A 16,679-nucleotide genomic window follows, 5' to 3' on the forward strand; every position below is an offset into this window, starting at 1 on the left:
AGTAGCATTATTTTATCTGACAGAGACTCTCAGCCATGATAAAGGATGATATTCTGCCGTTGTCTGGGTGCAATATATAACGCTTTATTTTCATTATATTATGAAGTGTATGTGTTTTCTTTCACATTCTTTTCCTCATCGGTGTGCTCAGTAGCACTGATCTTGCCTTTTGGGGCCGTTTGTGCTTATACTCCAGTAGAAATGCCTTGACAACACTGTGGTGGATATTTCATCCTGAGAGACCACAAACTAGCAGAAACACCCTGTATAGAAGCTTGTTTAGTGGTATGCAAATCATCTTTGCCGGAGGTAAAATTAACATTTTTAATTAAAATATTAGCACCAAACAAACACAGCAAAACACACTAATGATTAAATCATCTTGATAGAACCTTGTACTGGAAAAATGTGGAAGATATATGATAATCCTTTGTATGACTAGATGCTGTGTATGATAGCTAACTCTTTATGAAATGACAGTGAGAGTCAGAGGTCTCTAGGCTAGCACAAGCAAGTTTTGCAAACAAGCAAGTTTTGGATTTAAAAACTATTCAAGACTGTTAAAATTTGCCATTTGTAAAAAAAAGAATTATTTTTGTGCCTTGTGCAAATAAAATATAGACTACAGCATGAACACAACAGTTATTTTCAGGCACTTTCATTTAAAATTTCCATCTTCAGTAATTAGAAAATGAAGTGATGATGAGATGTAAACATGTCATTCATTATCAAAATTTTTATTTTATTAAAAAAAAAAAAATCAAGATGGCATCTGAGCAGGTCCTCAGCAGGCAATAGATAGTTTGAGACCACGAAAAGGAAGAGGAGCAGGTGGATCTGTCTGCAGCAGGCCTTTCATACTACTATAGCGCTCTCTGGTGGAGGACTATTTGAACTGTGAGTTAAAAACAAGCGTCCACTAAATGGGTCAAGATGCAAGGAAAGTAAGGAACTATGCTTCATCAAAGTGACTTTATTGCAAAATTGTTGGCATTAAAAAGTAAGCTGCACATAAAAGTCTTCAAATACTGAAAAGCTAACATTTTCTCCTGATATGTATCTGTAGTGGAATGTGTAATGTCAGAGAAACAGTAGGATGGGCACTGGTCCCAAAGTTTTGCTGTTATGTTTGATTCACGTCATTCTCTTCCCCAGCTTTCCTGCAGAGGAAAGAGTGGACTTGATAATGACTATGATTTATTTTAGTCATCTCCTCCACACAGGCTCAGCAGGACCCTCTGGTAGTCACCCTTGGTGTGCTCCTACAGAGGGAGCGGAAAAAAAAAAAAAACAGCAGGAGAAGCCTGAGGAAGAGTCTTAATGCAAATCTATAAGAGAAAAGGGCATGCAGCACTACTCAAACTCTTACTGAAATGGTCTTGTGTAGAGACTGTCCAAAGTGGGCCTTGAACTCAGAGCGGATCTTCATGAGGTCCACCTCGCAGCGTGACACCATGATCCTGGTCACCACCTTCTCTTTGGCTCCCTTACTCTGCGCAGACGAGAGGAAGTCAGCACTTGGATAGTAAGCAGTAAGCACTCTATACTTAACTAATGCAACTGATGCAATGCCGGTGTAAGACATTTGCCAACTTTAGCTTCTGTATTCCTGCAGGAAAATTGCACTTTCACAAGCAGATGTACTTCTTACATTTGCTCCCAAAAAAGTGTGGCCCTTAAAATAGCGACATTTCAGCAAGAAAAAGAAATATGCTGGAAGTACCTTCATGGCTTCATTGAGTCTGTTGGCAAAGTACAGCTGCTTGTTTTCAATGCACTGAACTGGAACAAAAGGAGAACAAAGTAAAAATACATAATAAATGGCCAGTACAACTTGCACATGATGAATCTTTTTCTATTGTAGTCTTAGAAGTGATTCACAAAAAGTTAGGAAACCTGGCCTACATAGATGTACTTCAAATTATGAACTCTATGAGTCACTCTAAGTTTTACATCATGATCTATATATTAATGGAATTTACTGATGAAGAGTACCTAGTGTCAGGAAGGACTTTTCCAGGTCTCCTTTAACTTCTTTGCGGACGCTCTCCTGCATGTCATAAGGGCTGTAACTCTTGTACCTGTCAAACACTGCAAAAGAGAAGAAATATTACAATATCTATAATGATAGTCAATGACTGATTGGTAATGCTTACTGTTTACAATTCACAAATTATTAAGGAACTTGATATTACTGTATATACTGTATACGGTATATGACAAAGCCTTGTAATGGCATAGTAGGCTCTAGTACCTTTCAGCAGATGGGGAACACTTCTCTCAGACAAAATGGAGATCCAGGTAGCAACATCAGTTCCTTTTATCTTCACTCCAGCATCATAGAGAGCCTGAGTTGAATTAACAACATGCCAGTAAAGAAATCTATCAAATCCATCCACACAAGTTCCTGGCATACATTTTTTTTTTATCAGCAATATCATAAGTGTTCCAATATTAGCCATCTACCATTTGAAAAAAGGAACCTCTACCGTGACAAAATTAATGACTACACAAATATAAACCACACTACAGTATTATTTAAAAGACAACAGGTTAGGGTTCAGACATTTGTCTTGACTGATCAAAACACTTGAAAGTTTTTTGTATTTCAACTATTTTTAACTGTTGTTAACCTTTAAACTACCTAGTGGGTTTGTATATTTGTCAAAAGCTTTTGTTTCATCTGATTTTAGTATATTGATCACAGCTTATGAGGACAGCAAAGTACGATTTTCATCATATAAATAACTTCCTTCTCCATGCATATACTCTTGTATTTTACATTACTTTTACTTTTATTCGCAGCCTAGGTCGAATGGGATACTTACTCTGGCATCCGCATCAATCTTTTCATAGTCTACCACACTGGATGGGTCTGCCCTCTTGGTCTGTATAGAAATAAGATGTGACTCAGATAACTGTTTTAGAGATACCGGCTTTATGTTAAATAAATCATAAAGGCAGGTACTGCTCACCTTCACCAGTGCCAAAAGCAGCTTAGCAAAATTCCCAGACGTGTCGTCTGCCACATCTTTCTCTAGGTCCTTCTTGAACACTGTGGAAAGATCAGATCTTTAACCCTGGGAGCTCTGGGAAGCCACCTGGGCTGTCAGAGATTATGTGAGTGTATGTGAGCAGTGATTGGGTGAAATATATGAGCTGTACACGAGAAGATCAGCTGAGAGGCAATTCAAGAACATGAATATGACATATTAATTTCCACTCCTTTTTATTAATGCCTGAGGTCCGCGCTTAATACATGTCAAGGCAAGTAAACTTATTTATATATACATACATATTATATGTATTTAAAAATATATAATTATATTAAATTTAAAAACCAAAACACTATACAATACTACTACTACTACTACTACTAATAATAATAATAATAATAATACTCATAACAATAATAATTATTATTATAATTTTAAAAAAACATGACAAAAAGGTAACACACACATAAAACATACATACATGCATGCACAGAAACATAGAACTGGGACTGATGGCACCATTTTTTAGACTTACTCTCCTTGTAGACTCTCCTGATCTCCACCAGCTCAGCATTGCTACGTGAGCACAACATCTCAATAAGCGTCTCTTCATCTGTTCCCAAACCCTGAAAGAGACAACAATGTTCTCTGTACATCTTACACATACGATACACAACTTGCAATCAGATCAGAAACTTCAGCTGTTGCAGTTGGGGTCTGAAATTTCACCATGAGAGGGCAGTGTAACTGTCCAAATCCACTCCAGGCAGGATGAGGAAAAAGTTTTTTTTGTGTACCTTGATAGATCCTCTGATCTCTGAGGCGTCGTACTGGGCTGGGCTCTTCATCAGTCCCAGGATCACTGTTTCCAGAGAGCCAGACAATGCACTCTTCAGAGCTGGGATCATTTCCTGAAAATACAATAAAGGGACCCAAATAAAGTGTTGAGTGAGTAAAACACCTGCATTATCAAAACTTAAAAAAAAAAGAAATTCGCTTATCAGTCTGCAAGGCTGGTTTAACCCGGTGCGCTGGTTTATTATACCTTCTTTGTTCTCCTTTCATATTCAAAGGCTATATCTTTCCTTTGGGAGTAGGTTCGCTTGGTCAGGACATCAATGATGGTCTGCTCATCCACTCCTAATGTTAATATGAAAGAGATTCCCTCACATTAGTAGAGACAAATGGATGCTCCTGAACCATACACTTAGGTTAGAAATCTAATTTACATTCATGCAATCAAGAAACCTAAAATAAACCACAACTGCATGCAGTTAAGAATGGCGTTGACCCAATATACTTTAACAAGAAAAAGAAGAGTAGAGAGAAAGAAGACAAGTGGAATACGAAAGGTGTGGGAAAAGCTGAAATATGAAAAGTCACACATTGGCCAAATCACAGCCAGCATTGGTGCACGAGATTGTGTCAGATTTCTTCAGCACCATCCTGGAGCCAGTCTGACAAACTCTGGTGCCAATGCAAAATCATACATTCACTGAGCCAACAGAGAGGTGGACGGATTAGTGGCTGTCCCATACTAGATCATAGTTCGTAAATGGTTCCTAAAATTTACAAATGTTGCTACGAACTGGGAGAGGGGCAGTTTTGACAAGATAAAAATCTAACAATTATCATTCTTTCAACAGAGAACACGGAAATATTTGTCTTTTTTTATCACCAAAATTGAACACTGCTGATGTTTAGATGTACTTAGCTGATATTTTCCAGTGATTATAATTGTTTGTATGAGGCCAGCGTGGGCCTGCGTGCAAAGTTACAAACTTTTAAGTGAGGGATGGCAGTTTTATTAATACAAATGCATAGAAACTCATTATTCTATGTCATATGGTGTAGTGACTAAAGAAACATTTTGCCATTTATAACATGTAGCTTTATCATAACAAAATAGGGAGGACTATTGTAAGGTGGCAGAGTTGGTTTTCACGGTGCTGCTGCCAAGCACAGCATCACTCACAAGGATATCTCTGCCAGCATTGAGGCACTTCCTTGGACGTTTTCCCAGCATGCTCAGAACACTTAAAGCCAGGAAGCTCACTCTCAAATGCCAGCTTCCTTTATTCCTCCCATCCATAGGGAGAAGTTTCAGAACAAAGCAACATGTACAGTAAGTTACCTTTGGTTTTGATAGCAGTATCTATCCGGGCAGCATCCTTGTTGGGGTCAAAGTCTGGGGCAGGCACCACAGTGGGGTACGTGGGTTCGGTTGTCTGAGGATTTAAAGCAAAATTAGTGTGTGATGAAAAGAAACTCAGTGTACTTAATACATAATACATGAATTTCCTTGACTTATTGTAGATAAAAGTACAACATTACCGCAACATTGAGAGACAGTTGACACAGATAGTCAGACACCAAGGCCATTTTTATTGTCCTGAGAAAGTGAAGAAAACTTACAAATCAGACAATTTAAAAATGTCACATCTCTCTGAATCCCTGTCACTGACTTCAACAAGTAAGCAGACCTATGCAAAGGTAATGCTTGTTTTGTGTGAAGATATGATCTCTTTCCCCCTGAGCTCTTTAGGCTCTGTCTTAAGAAGTAGGGAAACAACATTTCATGCAAGTCATTGTTTTTGGTACAAGTGAGTCATATGAGTCAGGTGACCTTTATCATATGATTTTTCCTTTATTGCAGATTTTCACTGCTTTGGACTTGGATATTACTGGATATCCTGAGAAAACCCATCAGCACTTGTAATGTCTGACACAGATCCAAAGCAAAATCCCATCGAGACACACCCTGGGAAAAGCGCTACTTGGGTAGTGTGCTGCAGTGTTTCAAGCCACAATATCATGCTTTAAAGCAAGAATTCCTTACTTTCTTTACCAAATGTCAAGCAAGGAAACAGCAGAAAATCTTTGTGAACTGTAATGAGATTGAAATTGTAGAATCCCCACAAGTCAGTTGTTACGATTCACTGATCAAAGTACGGTATCAAGCTTCAAACCTTACTGCAGTGGCAAGTTTGTCTAAATTATAGAACCCATTATTAACCAACAAATCGTTAATCCACAGTATATCACATTATTAATAAGCTTACCTGACTTGACAAAGTAGAGATGATGCAGAGTAGTCCTGGCTACGTAGAGTGGATTGGGTGTGGAGTTTAATGACACAGGGTGTGTTCTCGAGCTGGAAAAGGCTTCCCCTTTCACCTCCCCCAAGCTGCCCTCCCCTTTCCTTTTCATGAACTCTATTTTCAAACTCCACCCTGCTCAGCTATCAGGTCTGGTAGCCTGCCTCTGCCCCAGTGAATGCCAATGCTGAGTGAGACATAATTGTGCAATTCAGCTCATGAATTCAGGAGATCTTCATGATGATCTAACACAGACATCTGGATCACAGTCAATCACACACCAGCATGAACAATCATAGACCATTTATTATTGCTCTGTTTGTACATATATATTACAATTCCCAAATACTCAAAAATAATCAAATGTAGTAAACAAGACTCAAGTAACAAAAGTATAAATACTATAAAAGTGCTTCAACGTTCACATTTACATTCAAGTATATGTGGTATTTTTAATATGACAAGAATGTGGAAGACTTTCCACATTCTTGCCAATGGACTGCTTTCCTCAGTCTTACAGATCAGTTCCTCCTGTGGTTTTTATGCTGATTCTATTGTGTGGGATTTTGAACGGACTTCTGAATTGTCTTTTTCATCCACTTGTTGCGTCTAGCGGCACGTTTGCCTTTCTTCTTTTTGCCTCCTGCATTCACATTTGTATTTGACTGCTTCGCTCTCTTGGCTCCATGGTTGTCCTTCTCTGTCTGTAAGGAAACAGGTGATGAAAAGGTTACACCATACAGTAAACTCACAACAACTGTGTAATCACTTATTGTTGCAAGTCCTAAAATTAACGGAAAATGCTTACAAATCCACACAATCTAGCCTCCTAAAAACCTTTTCTAATGTGTTAATAATCATCACTGATAGGTGCTGTGATTTCACAACAAGTAATAAGATGCATTAACTTCTTCACCCTGTGGAATTTCAGGCAGACATCCACAGAATGTCTCGGATTCCACAACAATAAATCTGGCTTACCTGAAGCTCACATGTCAAAGCTCTGCTCATGTTTTCTGTCCCTGTTATTATTTCCTGGTTGAATGACTGTCTGATAAGAAACTGGCCAAGGGCTTTGTCTGCAGAGAGCATGGGGTTAAGAGAAAGCTTGGTGGTAGCATTAACCTTCTAAGAAAGGCTGTTTATTTCTCAATACACTAGGAAGTACAGGAAACATCATAGTTGGGTTACTTAATTTGGCTAACTTTTACAGATACATCAAGTGGTTCACTCACTGCGTAAGACATCCCATAAGTCTATGCGATGAGACAAAGACTGGTCTATTATCGTGTAGCAACTAATATCAGCAGAATCAATCTAACTCAGGTTTAACTAGCTGGCTGGAAGATAACTGACACTACATTTACATTACATTTTTATTTTCTAGTTTGTAAGAGGCAGATTATCAGGGAAACCCGCAACACTGTGCTGCACAGAATTCTTTGTTAGTCATGCGACATTTCCTTGTAGGTTGGCTAAACTCGAATAATATTTTGTACAAAATAGGTTTCCAATAAGGAATTTTGCTAACTAGGTACCAGGTGATTGGGAAGGCCTTTGCAAATGAGAAAGAGCCTATATTTACCTTGGCATAAGGAGAATCCCTGAGTGCATGTGAGTGTGTGTGTTTGCGTGGTTACTGAGAGGGTGTGGACGTCCTACACAACATTGCTCTTTACATACTGCTTCACAATTACGTCACTGCTGCTGCCACTGCCAAGTTTTATCTCATTGCTGTCAGTTGTTCTACCATGACCACCACTGCTACTGTATTTTTTCCCACATCTGACAACACAACATAACAAACATTAACTATGGTAACAGAGACAACATACGCACCTGTAGGAAGTCACTTGGTGGGAATGTGCAGGGCACACGGCCATGTTTCTTATGGAAGGGCAAGACCACGGCTGGGTCGACGGTCAGCCACGGTATGAGGCCAGAGGCTGGGGGCTGGGGCACAGTGCTGTGGGCCTGCTGCAGGCTGTACGCCCCTCGACTCACCTTCCCATCAACCGTTTTTAATATGGTCACAAATGGTTCCCCTGCTTTGTGTGCTATTAGGTATCGTCCCTCCTCTAACCTGCAAAGCAGATACACACAGTTAAGACAATGAAGTCCCGTTGAATGCAACTTCCTTCGCTAAAACCACACTCTGGCACTGGTTATGACTACTTGGTTTACAGCCAAATGAATGGAATGTAGGTGAGCAGAGCCTGAAAAAGCAAAGTATGACAGATCTATTGTGTGTGGGTGAGTAACACATTGTGTAACCCTCTAACACAAACATTGACATAGACTAGCAGCATATTTTCTGCCTGTGGCTGTCAGACCTGGCTGTGATGCAATGGTTTTTGCATGTTAAAGAAAGAGCAAGGAGAGACATGCACAGACAAAACCATCTGGAGATCTTGTACAAGTAAACACTAAAACACTGATGCAATCCCACACATACTAATACCAACTTTTTGTACTGTAGGAAACCCATATTCATAGGCCTATACATATCATTATTTACATTTATTATGTAATACACAGCAGTGTATAATCATTTGGATTAGTAACCCAATGAAATGGCACATCAAATAAAAAAAAAAAGTGTATATATATACATATATATATATATATATGTATATATATATATACCTAGCATTTCCACTCCATGGGTATTTACTGAAGACAGCATTGCATCACAATAAATTAGCATTAAAGGTGGAAAAGTGTTATTAAGGTTGAGGTGCTGGCAGGAAAAAAAAAATCTTAACTATTTTCTTTTACAGACTAAAATGATGAAGGCCCTCTTCTTCTTACCCAGAAATTTTTTTCAGCAAGTGATGCAGTATGTTCAGTGACTTGGCTGGCCTATGGATGGGAAAGAGAAGTCAATCATGTTTGGTATTTGCATTTAAAAAAAAAAAAAAAAAAAAAATTAAATGGCAAAACCAGAGTTGATGATGGCTACTAATGATACCATTCAGCTTTCAACTGCTATACAAATAAACTGATTGAATCTCATGACGAGATTTTCCAGCTCTTAGGTTACATAATGATACAGGGGTGATTAATTTAAGTTAATCATCTGCACATCTGTTTAAACGATACTCACTTGAACTCACAGGAGATGTTCTGTTTCCAGTCTTCAGGCAGCTTTCTTAGCAGAGCTACTTTTGATGTGTGCGCATTGATGTGAGCTAGTGAGACATGGACAAAAAAAAAAAAAGGCAGGGTGAGAGAGAGATACTGAGAAAAGAACAAGAGCTAATGAGCGTGTTCATCAAGAGCCTCACTTCATCATCAATGCCATTGCCAGTGCTTACAAAGTAATTAGCCCTGTGATTATTTGCCAGCGTTGTTACAAGCTTGAGTGGGTGGTTAGAAATGCTCATTGGTCCCCATCCCCCTGAAGCAATGAGCTTTTCCTACCTCCCACTCCAGCTTGTAACACTCTTGTTACTTAAACAGCATCTTCCTTCAATTAGATATTGTTTTAAGGCCTGAAACCACCGAGATAAATATACAGGGGGAAAATGCCACATGATGAACCACATGATGAACCATGAGTCACTATACAAAGGAGGAAGTCTAGTATCTCTTCAGTGATGTTAAGTGGGAGATTTCCTACACTGCTCTCATTCAGTTTTAATCTCATCACTCATACATCACTGGCCACTCCTACTCACATACTGCTGTTAGCAACCTACCTACAGCCTACATAGGGCCACTACGTTCCCTCACATTGGAGGATCTGACTGTGGCAAATGCTACCAGTATAAAAGCTTCTTTTGACCATAGTATCAATGATCCCGCATACTAAACACTAGGCTAATAACTAGGAGTACTTTACAAGCTAACAGGTTGGACAAAGAATGAGCTCCTGTTTTGTATAACAGCTCAAAATGAGACAGTGAAATGTATTACATTAGACAGGCAGCAGCATATGAATACTTTCAGCATTCCAAAGGCAAAGGATACAAGGTTAATGATCATCCACATTCAGTAATCATGATACATCAGGTTGGGTTAAATCAATGAACCTGACCTTAACAAAATGAAATACCAAAAAAAAAAAAAAAAAAAAAAAAAAAAAGTTAAGGTGGAGTCCTTCTCTGACTCAAGCTACTGAGAAGCTGCACATACCATAATGAGTAAAGCACACAGTGAGCAGTAGGGGGATTTCATTCAAGCTGAAAACAATCTTTAGCAGAGCTCTGTGCGCAATGTTCTTTGTTTGCCCCCACAACCAAAAATGGCTGTAGTTATGGCAACAGAGCAAACTATCACCAAACAGTCAAGCGGGTGGTGAGTCATCTGCGGACTGTTCCACTGGTCTGTGGGAGGATTAACCCTGCCCACTCCACCAAAAGGGAATGTGTCTATCCAAGAGAAAATGCTCTTTCTTAACCCACATAAATGTTACTCTGGGTACTTTCTTGGCATTTATTTAGAAATATAAGAGGCTAAGGGGGTGCTTCAAACCCTACTGGGACTAAGAGTAATTTGGGGAACGGTTTCTTTCCTTCTAAATGGGGTTAAAGAGAATATAGTTGAAGCTAACAGTGGTGTTTTACCAATGTAGGAGACGGTGCTGGAGTGGAGCAGCGTCTCAGCCCACAGCTGGCAAGCCTCACTTCTGCTTAGACACTCAACACCGTAACAGAGTTGGTACTCCAGCTTGGGAAGGACATGTACTGGCACATGCTGTAAAGAAAATACAGAATAGATGGAGGGCTGGCCCATATGCCATATCATGTTTCAAGAATGATCACACAAAATGGATGCATTCTCCCAATACATCATCAAAGATATGTCTATAGTGGGTAAATGTATACAAAATTCTCGAGGATGTTTACAGACTGGCAAGCCCACCTGGTTGTTGCAGCTGTTTTCTATCCTTCTGGTATGGGTCAGAGTGACGGAGCTGCGCACCATAAGCAGCAGGTCTTGCAGACTGTAGAGCTTGTAGAGCAGGTTGCCCTCCTTTGGTGCTTCATAGTCTTGTTCGTCCTCCGCACTTGCCTGCAGCTCCTGCGAAAGAATTCCTGAGAGGTGTTGAACATATGTTAATGCAGAATATGGCTTTTGTAATTCAACATTTGTCACCTCACATCTTAAATCCACAGAATGATGACCACACTAACTTTTCTGTTCCACTGTACTGGAGTTGGCCGCTGATGTAGGTTCATGGTGAGGAGCGGCATAGATCTCTCCACTTTGGTTCTGGTTGCTCTCTAGATATGAGGACACACAGGGCTTGACCAGGGATGTTGGATGGGAATGAATCGAGGATCCAACTGCTTGTGGGGGTGAGATGGACTCCGGAGGTGGGGCAGAGCATTTGGCTGGGTCTCTGGCAGGATTGAGCATGACTGTCTGCATATGAAGGATCTGTCCCAGCTGGTCACCAGGTAACTTGGCTCTTTTGGATATCCGTCTATGCCCATTACCTTTGTGGGGGGAAGGTGACTGCTGACTTTCAGGTATAGAAGAGGGGATACCTGGGGTGTCCAGGGTGGTGCTAGCCTTGTGTTTCATTGTAGCTGTTGCATCTGGAGACATGGCATCATCAATGACCAGCCTGTCATCTTCTGAGTCTCCTATAGAAGGTTGCTCTTCTTCACATTTCTGGTCAGAGTCCTGTCTAGTCTGCTTGTTCTTTGGTACACTGACCTTGCTAAAACCTGGCCGAGCTGAGTGCTCTTTTATGGAATCAGCCTTGTCTGTCAACGATGTATTCACCTCCTCTTGTAAGCTGCTGCTTGTCTGTTTAGCAGCAAGACGCCTGCTGGACCTTGTGTTCTTACTTGCTGCTATGGGACTTCCAGCTTTCTCACTCTGCTCATTCTCAATATTTAGCTTCTTGGATGTTTTAACAGTTGTTGTCTCTCCAAATGTTTCCAAGTCAGTCAGGTCTACTTCAAAGTCAAGACCACTGCTTTCAAAAGACACCAAACTTCTCTTAGAGTGGTCCTGTAAAAAATAATATAAAATCAGCCTTCTGACTGAATGAGGTGTCTGTCAGTGAACTTACATTATGTGTCTACATACCAGGGGAACTTGTTTCTCAGCGACAGGAACCTCTGTCATCAAGTGGAATACTTCTTTAACGCCAGTCTTAATGATGGAGAGCTTCAGACTCTCCTCGTGGTAAATATGACTCCTTTCTCTCACTGTCACCTCCGTCTTCAACAGTGGAGAGTCTATGTACACAGTCTTCCTCTGACTACTGCCTGGGATTGAGACACATAAAAACAGAGACAATGAGAAACAATACCACCATGTGGCGATTCAATGTCAACACATGCCAATGTTCCAAGAAACTGAGAGACATCACTTTTTTACAACTGTGACTAAAAATGTCTCCACACCGAACACAAAATCAGATGGCTCTTTCCAATGCAAAATGTTTGTACGCACTGCCAATCTGAACACTCTCTGGGCAGTATATGCACAATTACTATTCTTAGGTGCAATGGTTGCTGCACATGCCCTTTTTCAGTTTCTAAACTTGACAATGACTAGGATCATCATCACTCCACAACAAGAAGCAGCTTTTCAATGCTGTTAACCAATCTTCAAACTGCATGTGTACATTATTCTACAGTTTAACTATTTTCTTTCTATTGGAAAGAAAAGTACCATCACAAAACAAGCTGTAACAAGCACACAATGACTATGGTGTTAATACTACAGTGTTTATTTTGATGATATGGTTGTTGTATGTAGACTGCAAACACAACTGCACTTGTGGTATTGGATATCAATGTGGCCACTGGTTTTTACATTTTTTGGTACTTTTTGTGACTGATTCATTATCCAGATTCAAAGCATATGGATGCATTTACATTTGGATTTTTAATGTTTAAAAATATGAACGTGGATATGAGCCATATTCCCAAGGTATGTATTTTAATGCCAGGTTTCAATGTATATGTTCTTATGTAACTTGTACTGACTGGAAAGGAAACTGAGTTGGTCCTATTTAGACTGGACTGTACCAATGAACTGATCTGTACCAATGTGAGCATACTGTACCTTTTCCTTGGCTTAATTTTACCCAAACAGGCATTTCCCATGGGTCTGGGAATTCAGGACCATGGTTGTCCAACAGCTTGACCATGGCATCTCGAGTTAGACATACATGAGGCTCGTAACGAGCGCACAGCTTCTCAGCATTACTGTCACTGCTGATTGTCTGTAGAGGGAGACAAGATCATGGAAACTAGGCAGTGTACACCATGAAATGGTTGCATCTATTACACATCTATAAATCACTCAGACAAATGCTTGCTTGTCTATAATTAACTTGATTTTGACAGTACTACAGCATTCTGCCGTATTCCGGCAGAATGCTATAATGTTTAAGTAAGACTTCAACACCCTCTGGTGTCTTTCTGTGAAAATTGCAAGAGCTGAAATAGAATTACAATAGACCTCAGGTCATGAATCCCATTCTGACTGTAAAACATCTTTGTGACTTTATTGGAGTAATTAAAAAAGAGAGACAATTGCTTACAGCGTGCTTGTCCTTAGCTTTCTTTGCTGGAGGATACTGTGATGAAACACTCTGATAATCCGATGCAAGCTGTGCATCAGCAGGCACTATCTTATGGTCTGTAATATCCACATTGCCCTGGAGAAATAAAGGGCGCAAATATGGAAATAGAGGAAGTGAATCAACACCATGAGACAAACTTTGCATTTCAACACTTGAGAGTTGAAAAGTTACATAAAATTGAACAATGCTATTGCAAAACAGTCAAAGCATATGCTGTAGGTGACAACCATGCAATAGTAGGCCTATAACAGCTACTGTGTTGTCGTAGCACAAATGCACATTACCATGATCAGAAGCTGCTTTTCAAAGGTCAGATTGAGTCCTGGGTTAAATGTTCCTCCTGTCAAACTGGTCATCTCACTGATCTGGTACAGCTGTGGAAAGTCTGTTCTCAAACACTCCAAGCAGCTCCTGAAGAAATCCTGAAAAACAAATCAGGGCTTTCTGTGTTGGGAGCACACCTCAATCACAGTAACTGGAGTGAGGGCATAGACTCTGTAGTATCAATACCTCTGAGTATTGCATGGCTCCCTGTGATATGTAGCTGTAATCGTGAGCACACATTCTGGACACATCATGCAGGTACCTCATGAACTGCATCACTTCATTGTTCAATCGCACTTTCAACTTCTGCAATGTAAGAACAGATTACTGCAGCACAGTAATGCAACAAGGGTGAAAGGCAGTATTAAACCAATTATTGAGAATAAAAGGTATGTACCTCCGGAGGATTCCTGGGTTTTTTACTTGTCAGGATGCCAAGATATGTCTTTTGTTCTCTGCTTGACAGACTGGACACACAGGGGAAGGGCAATCTGGGTTCAGGATAAGCATCATCAAGCTCATTTTTAGCCGCCTTGGGTTTCACTTCTGATTTCTTGGTGTCCTTGCAGTCTTCTGCAGTCTCGACAGTATCATCTGCATCAGAGGGTTCACCACTATCACAGCTATCCCAGGTACTCTCTTCCTCTTTAATGCAACTGCTGTCTTTAACCGGTTCAGCACCCACTGCAGAAGGTCTGGGGGAGTTTGCGTCTCCAGCCAGAAACTGCTGTTTCACATCAACGTTCACTGTCGGACTTCTGAAAAAATGGTAGGGGAAAAGTACAATATGAAAGCTCAACAAATGCTCACTAGCCTTTCATGGCACAATGAAAGTGCATTTGAATTCAAGTATTTTGCTTATGTTTTACTGTACCTGTTTAAGAAGGCCCACAGTTCTTGAATACTGGGTGAAAGCGAATATTTGTCATAGTTATCTCTTGTAAAGAACGGTGATTCAGTGACTGGAGGGTCCTCCCTTAAAATTAAAGGGAAAAGGGTAAAATCATAATCAATATATCACTCATCCTAATTTCTATGCGGTGCATTTTTGTTTTTGTAGAGTGACCCTTCTGATTGCCAAGCTACAAAGGCTGCTACTATTCTGCAGTCATCATTGCTTACGCAGGGCATCGTGGTCAGTAGTGTTTTACTGGGCTTAATGGATGTAGAAATTGTGCCTACACTGTATGATTTAAAACTTTCCATCCTTTATTATTGAGAAATTAATGCACTGTTACACCCTTCTCACGATCCACTGGTCTCTATGCTGAGACTCATAATTTGAAATTAACTGGTCTGCGACATAAACCCAGGATCCTAATATCAAATATAGTGGAGGCTTACCGTTTATAATACAGCCAAGTAACATGATATTACGGCAATGTTTGAGAGTTGTTTTGTTAAATTTCAGCATTGCTCAGCATAGTTAAAGTCATAGAATTATCAATATATGCAATTTGAAGCATAGATAAAATGCTATTTAAATGCTAATGGTGGCATCAAGTGACAATCTGTGTACGACCTTTCGCTGTTGCTTTTATCAGAAATTTGAGTTACAAATGCAGCGCTTTTATTTTGAAAATAATATTTTAAAAAAACATTCCGGTCGTCCGCTACCTCTCGCCTGTGACTAACGTGAAAAGTTAATAAGCAAACATCTTTTTCTCGCTCACTGATTTTATTAACTCAAACGCAAGCTTGTCATTGTTTATAATGTAATACCGAAAAGCACATGAGGAAAATATTTCCTGTCAGGTTACGTGTAATTTATCCTACTTTTAGGTAAATATCTGAAGTTAGCTTAAACCAGCTGCCAGTATCAACGGCCGTTAGCAAATTTAAACGAGCTAACACGCTAGTTGGCTGCCTGCCTTTACACAAGTTAGTTGTATATCATCTAATCACAGCTCTACAAGTGTGCAGGGACATTTTTTACTTGCCATTCCAGCTCCATTACTGGCGCTGTGTTAAGTTACCAGGACGATAAGCGACAACGTTTGACGTGCGGCTGTCTCCTTCTTCTTCTTGTAGCATTAGTATGAGGCAGCCTAGATACCCTTAACTCTGTGCTGCCTCCCTCCGGAAGTTGGCGTCATAAAAATATATATTTATTTTCAATTCCTTTTTTTTTTCTTTTTCTTTTTCTTTTTCATTTCTTTTTTCTTTCTTTTTTGACGTATGATTTTTGTGTTTCCTTCACATGCATTAAGCACTACACTTATCCCTCAAATTTAAGTGCACTTATCCAATAGATTCATTAGACCATACACAAAAATAAATAAACAAATAAATAAATAAAAGGGAACCCACAATAGAACAAACTGGTTGATATTCATTTACAATCAACAATGAGAATGAAATGATATAAAAATACATACAAAATACTAGAAAAAAAAAAAAAAAGAAAACCATACAAAATTAGATCAATAAATGGACAAAGGATTTGAGAGGAAAGGAGATCAGACTTATCTTAGTTTAGGTGTTGGCGATCTGTGAGAAAAAAAGGGTCACATATTTCTGTGAAGATACCTATTTTCCTATTCCTATTATGTTGTATATCGAACATTCAAATGATGCAGCTTCAGACAGGGCGGTAAACCACTCTGAATTGGCAAGGTTCTTCTCATTCATCCAGTGCTTTAGTATGACCTTTGCAGTTGTATTAAGTGCAGCCTTGAGCCAGTGAGCCTTTTTACTTTGCATTCC

At 39.6% G+C, this 16,679-nt stretch overlaps 2 protein-coding genes across 4 annotated transcripts; both read right to left on the reverse strand.

The window, feature by feature from the left end:
* Positions 1–958: 958 nt before the first annotated feature.
* Positions 959–6,149, reverse strand: LOC115360674 (annexin A2). Its single transcript, XM_030053738.1, has 13 exons — positions 6,059–6,149; positions 5,331–5,388; positions 5,131–5,224; positions 4,042–4,136; positions 3,794–3,907; positions 3,532–3,622; positions 2,976–3,055; positions 2,829–2,888; positions 2,255–2,348; positions 1,996–2,091; positions 1,724–1,782; positions 1,370–1,492; positions 959–1,262 (listed from the first exon to the last, which is right to left on the reverse strand). Exons 2-13 carry the CDS (start codon positions 5,376–5,378, stop codon positions 1,203–1,205), a joined length of 1,014 nt encoding a protein of 337 aa, XP_029909598.1. The 5' UTR covers positions 5,379–5,388; positions 6,059–6,149; the 3' UTR covers positions 959–1,202.
* Positions 6,150–6,382: 233 nt separating this feature from the next.
* Positions 6,383–16,040, reverse strand: ice2 (interactor of little elongator complex ELL subunit 2). 3 transcript variants are annotated; one of them, XM_030054231.1, is made up of 15 exons: positions 15,914–16,040; positions 14,848–14,949; positions 14,371–14,728; positions 14,160–14,279; positions 13,934–14,071; positions 13,608–13,724; positions 13,127–13,286; positions 12,140–12,321; positions 11,233–12,061; positions 10,961–11,133; positions 10,663–10,792; positions 9,201–9,285; positions 8,906–8,956; positions 7,934–8,177; positions 6,383–6,798 (listed from the first exon to the last, which is right to left on the reverse strand). In XM_030054231.1, the coding sequence occupies exons 1-15, from the start codon at positions 15,925–15,927 to the stop codon at positions 6,646–6,648; spliced, it is 2,856 nt and encodes a 951-aa protein (XP_029910091.1). In that variant the 5' UTR covers positions 15,928–16,040; the 3' UTR covers positions 6,383–6,645. The 3 variants fall into 3 exon arrangements, with proteins under 3 accessions (XP_029910091.1, XP_029910088.1, XP_029910090.1); XM_030054228.1 differs by having other exon boundaries at positions 14,371–14,731; XM_030054230.1 differs by having other exon boundaries at positions 14,371–14,731; positions 14,848–14,945; positions 15,910–15,997.
* Positions 16,041–16,679: the final 639 nt, after the last annotated feature.

The sequence above is a fragment of the Myripristis murdjan genome, chromosome 6 (genome assembly GCF_902150065.1).
Source record: "Myripristis murdjan chromosome 6, fMyrMur1.1, whole genome shotgun sequence".
Lineage (NCBI taxonomy): Eukaryota > Metazoa > Chordata > Actinopteri > Holocentriformes > Holocentridae > Myripristis > Myripristis murdjan.

Excerpts from the sequence above, each read along its gene's own strand:
- LOC115360674 (XM_030053738.1), bottom strand. The coding sequence starts at position 5,378 with ATGGCCTTGGTGTCTGACTATCTGTGTCAACTGTCTCTCAATGTTGCG. Across the intron at positions 2,889-2,975 it reads TGCTTTTGGCACTGGTGAAG|ACCAAGAGGGCAGACCCATC; the intron begins GTGAGCAGTACC and ends ATTTCTATACAG. Across the intron at positions 2,092-2,254 it reads TGTTCCCCATCTGCTGAAAG|TGTTTGACAGGTACAAGAGT; the intron begins GTACTAGAGCCT and ends TCTCTTTTGCAG.
- ice2 (XM_030054228.1), bottom strand. Across the intron at positions 14,732-14,847 it reads CTGTGGGCCTTCTTAAACAG|AAGTCCGACAGTGAACGTTG; the intron begins GTACAGTAAAAC and ends CCATTTTTTCAG. Across the intron at positions 14,280-14,370 it reads AACCCAGGAATCCTCCGGAG|AAGTTGAAAGTGCGATTGAA; the intron begins GTACATACCTTT and ends CTTACATTGCAG.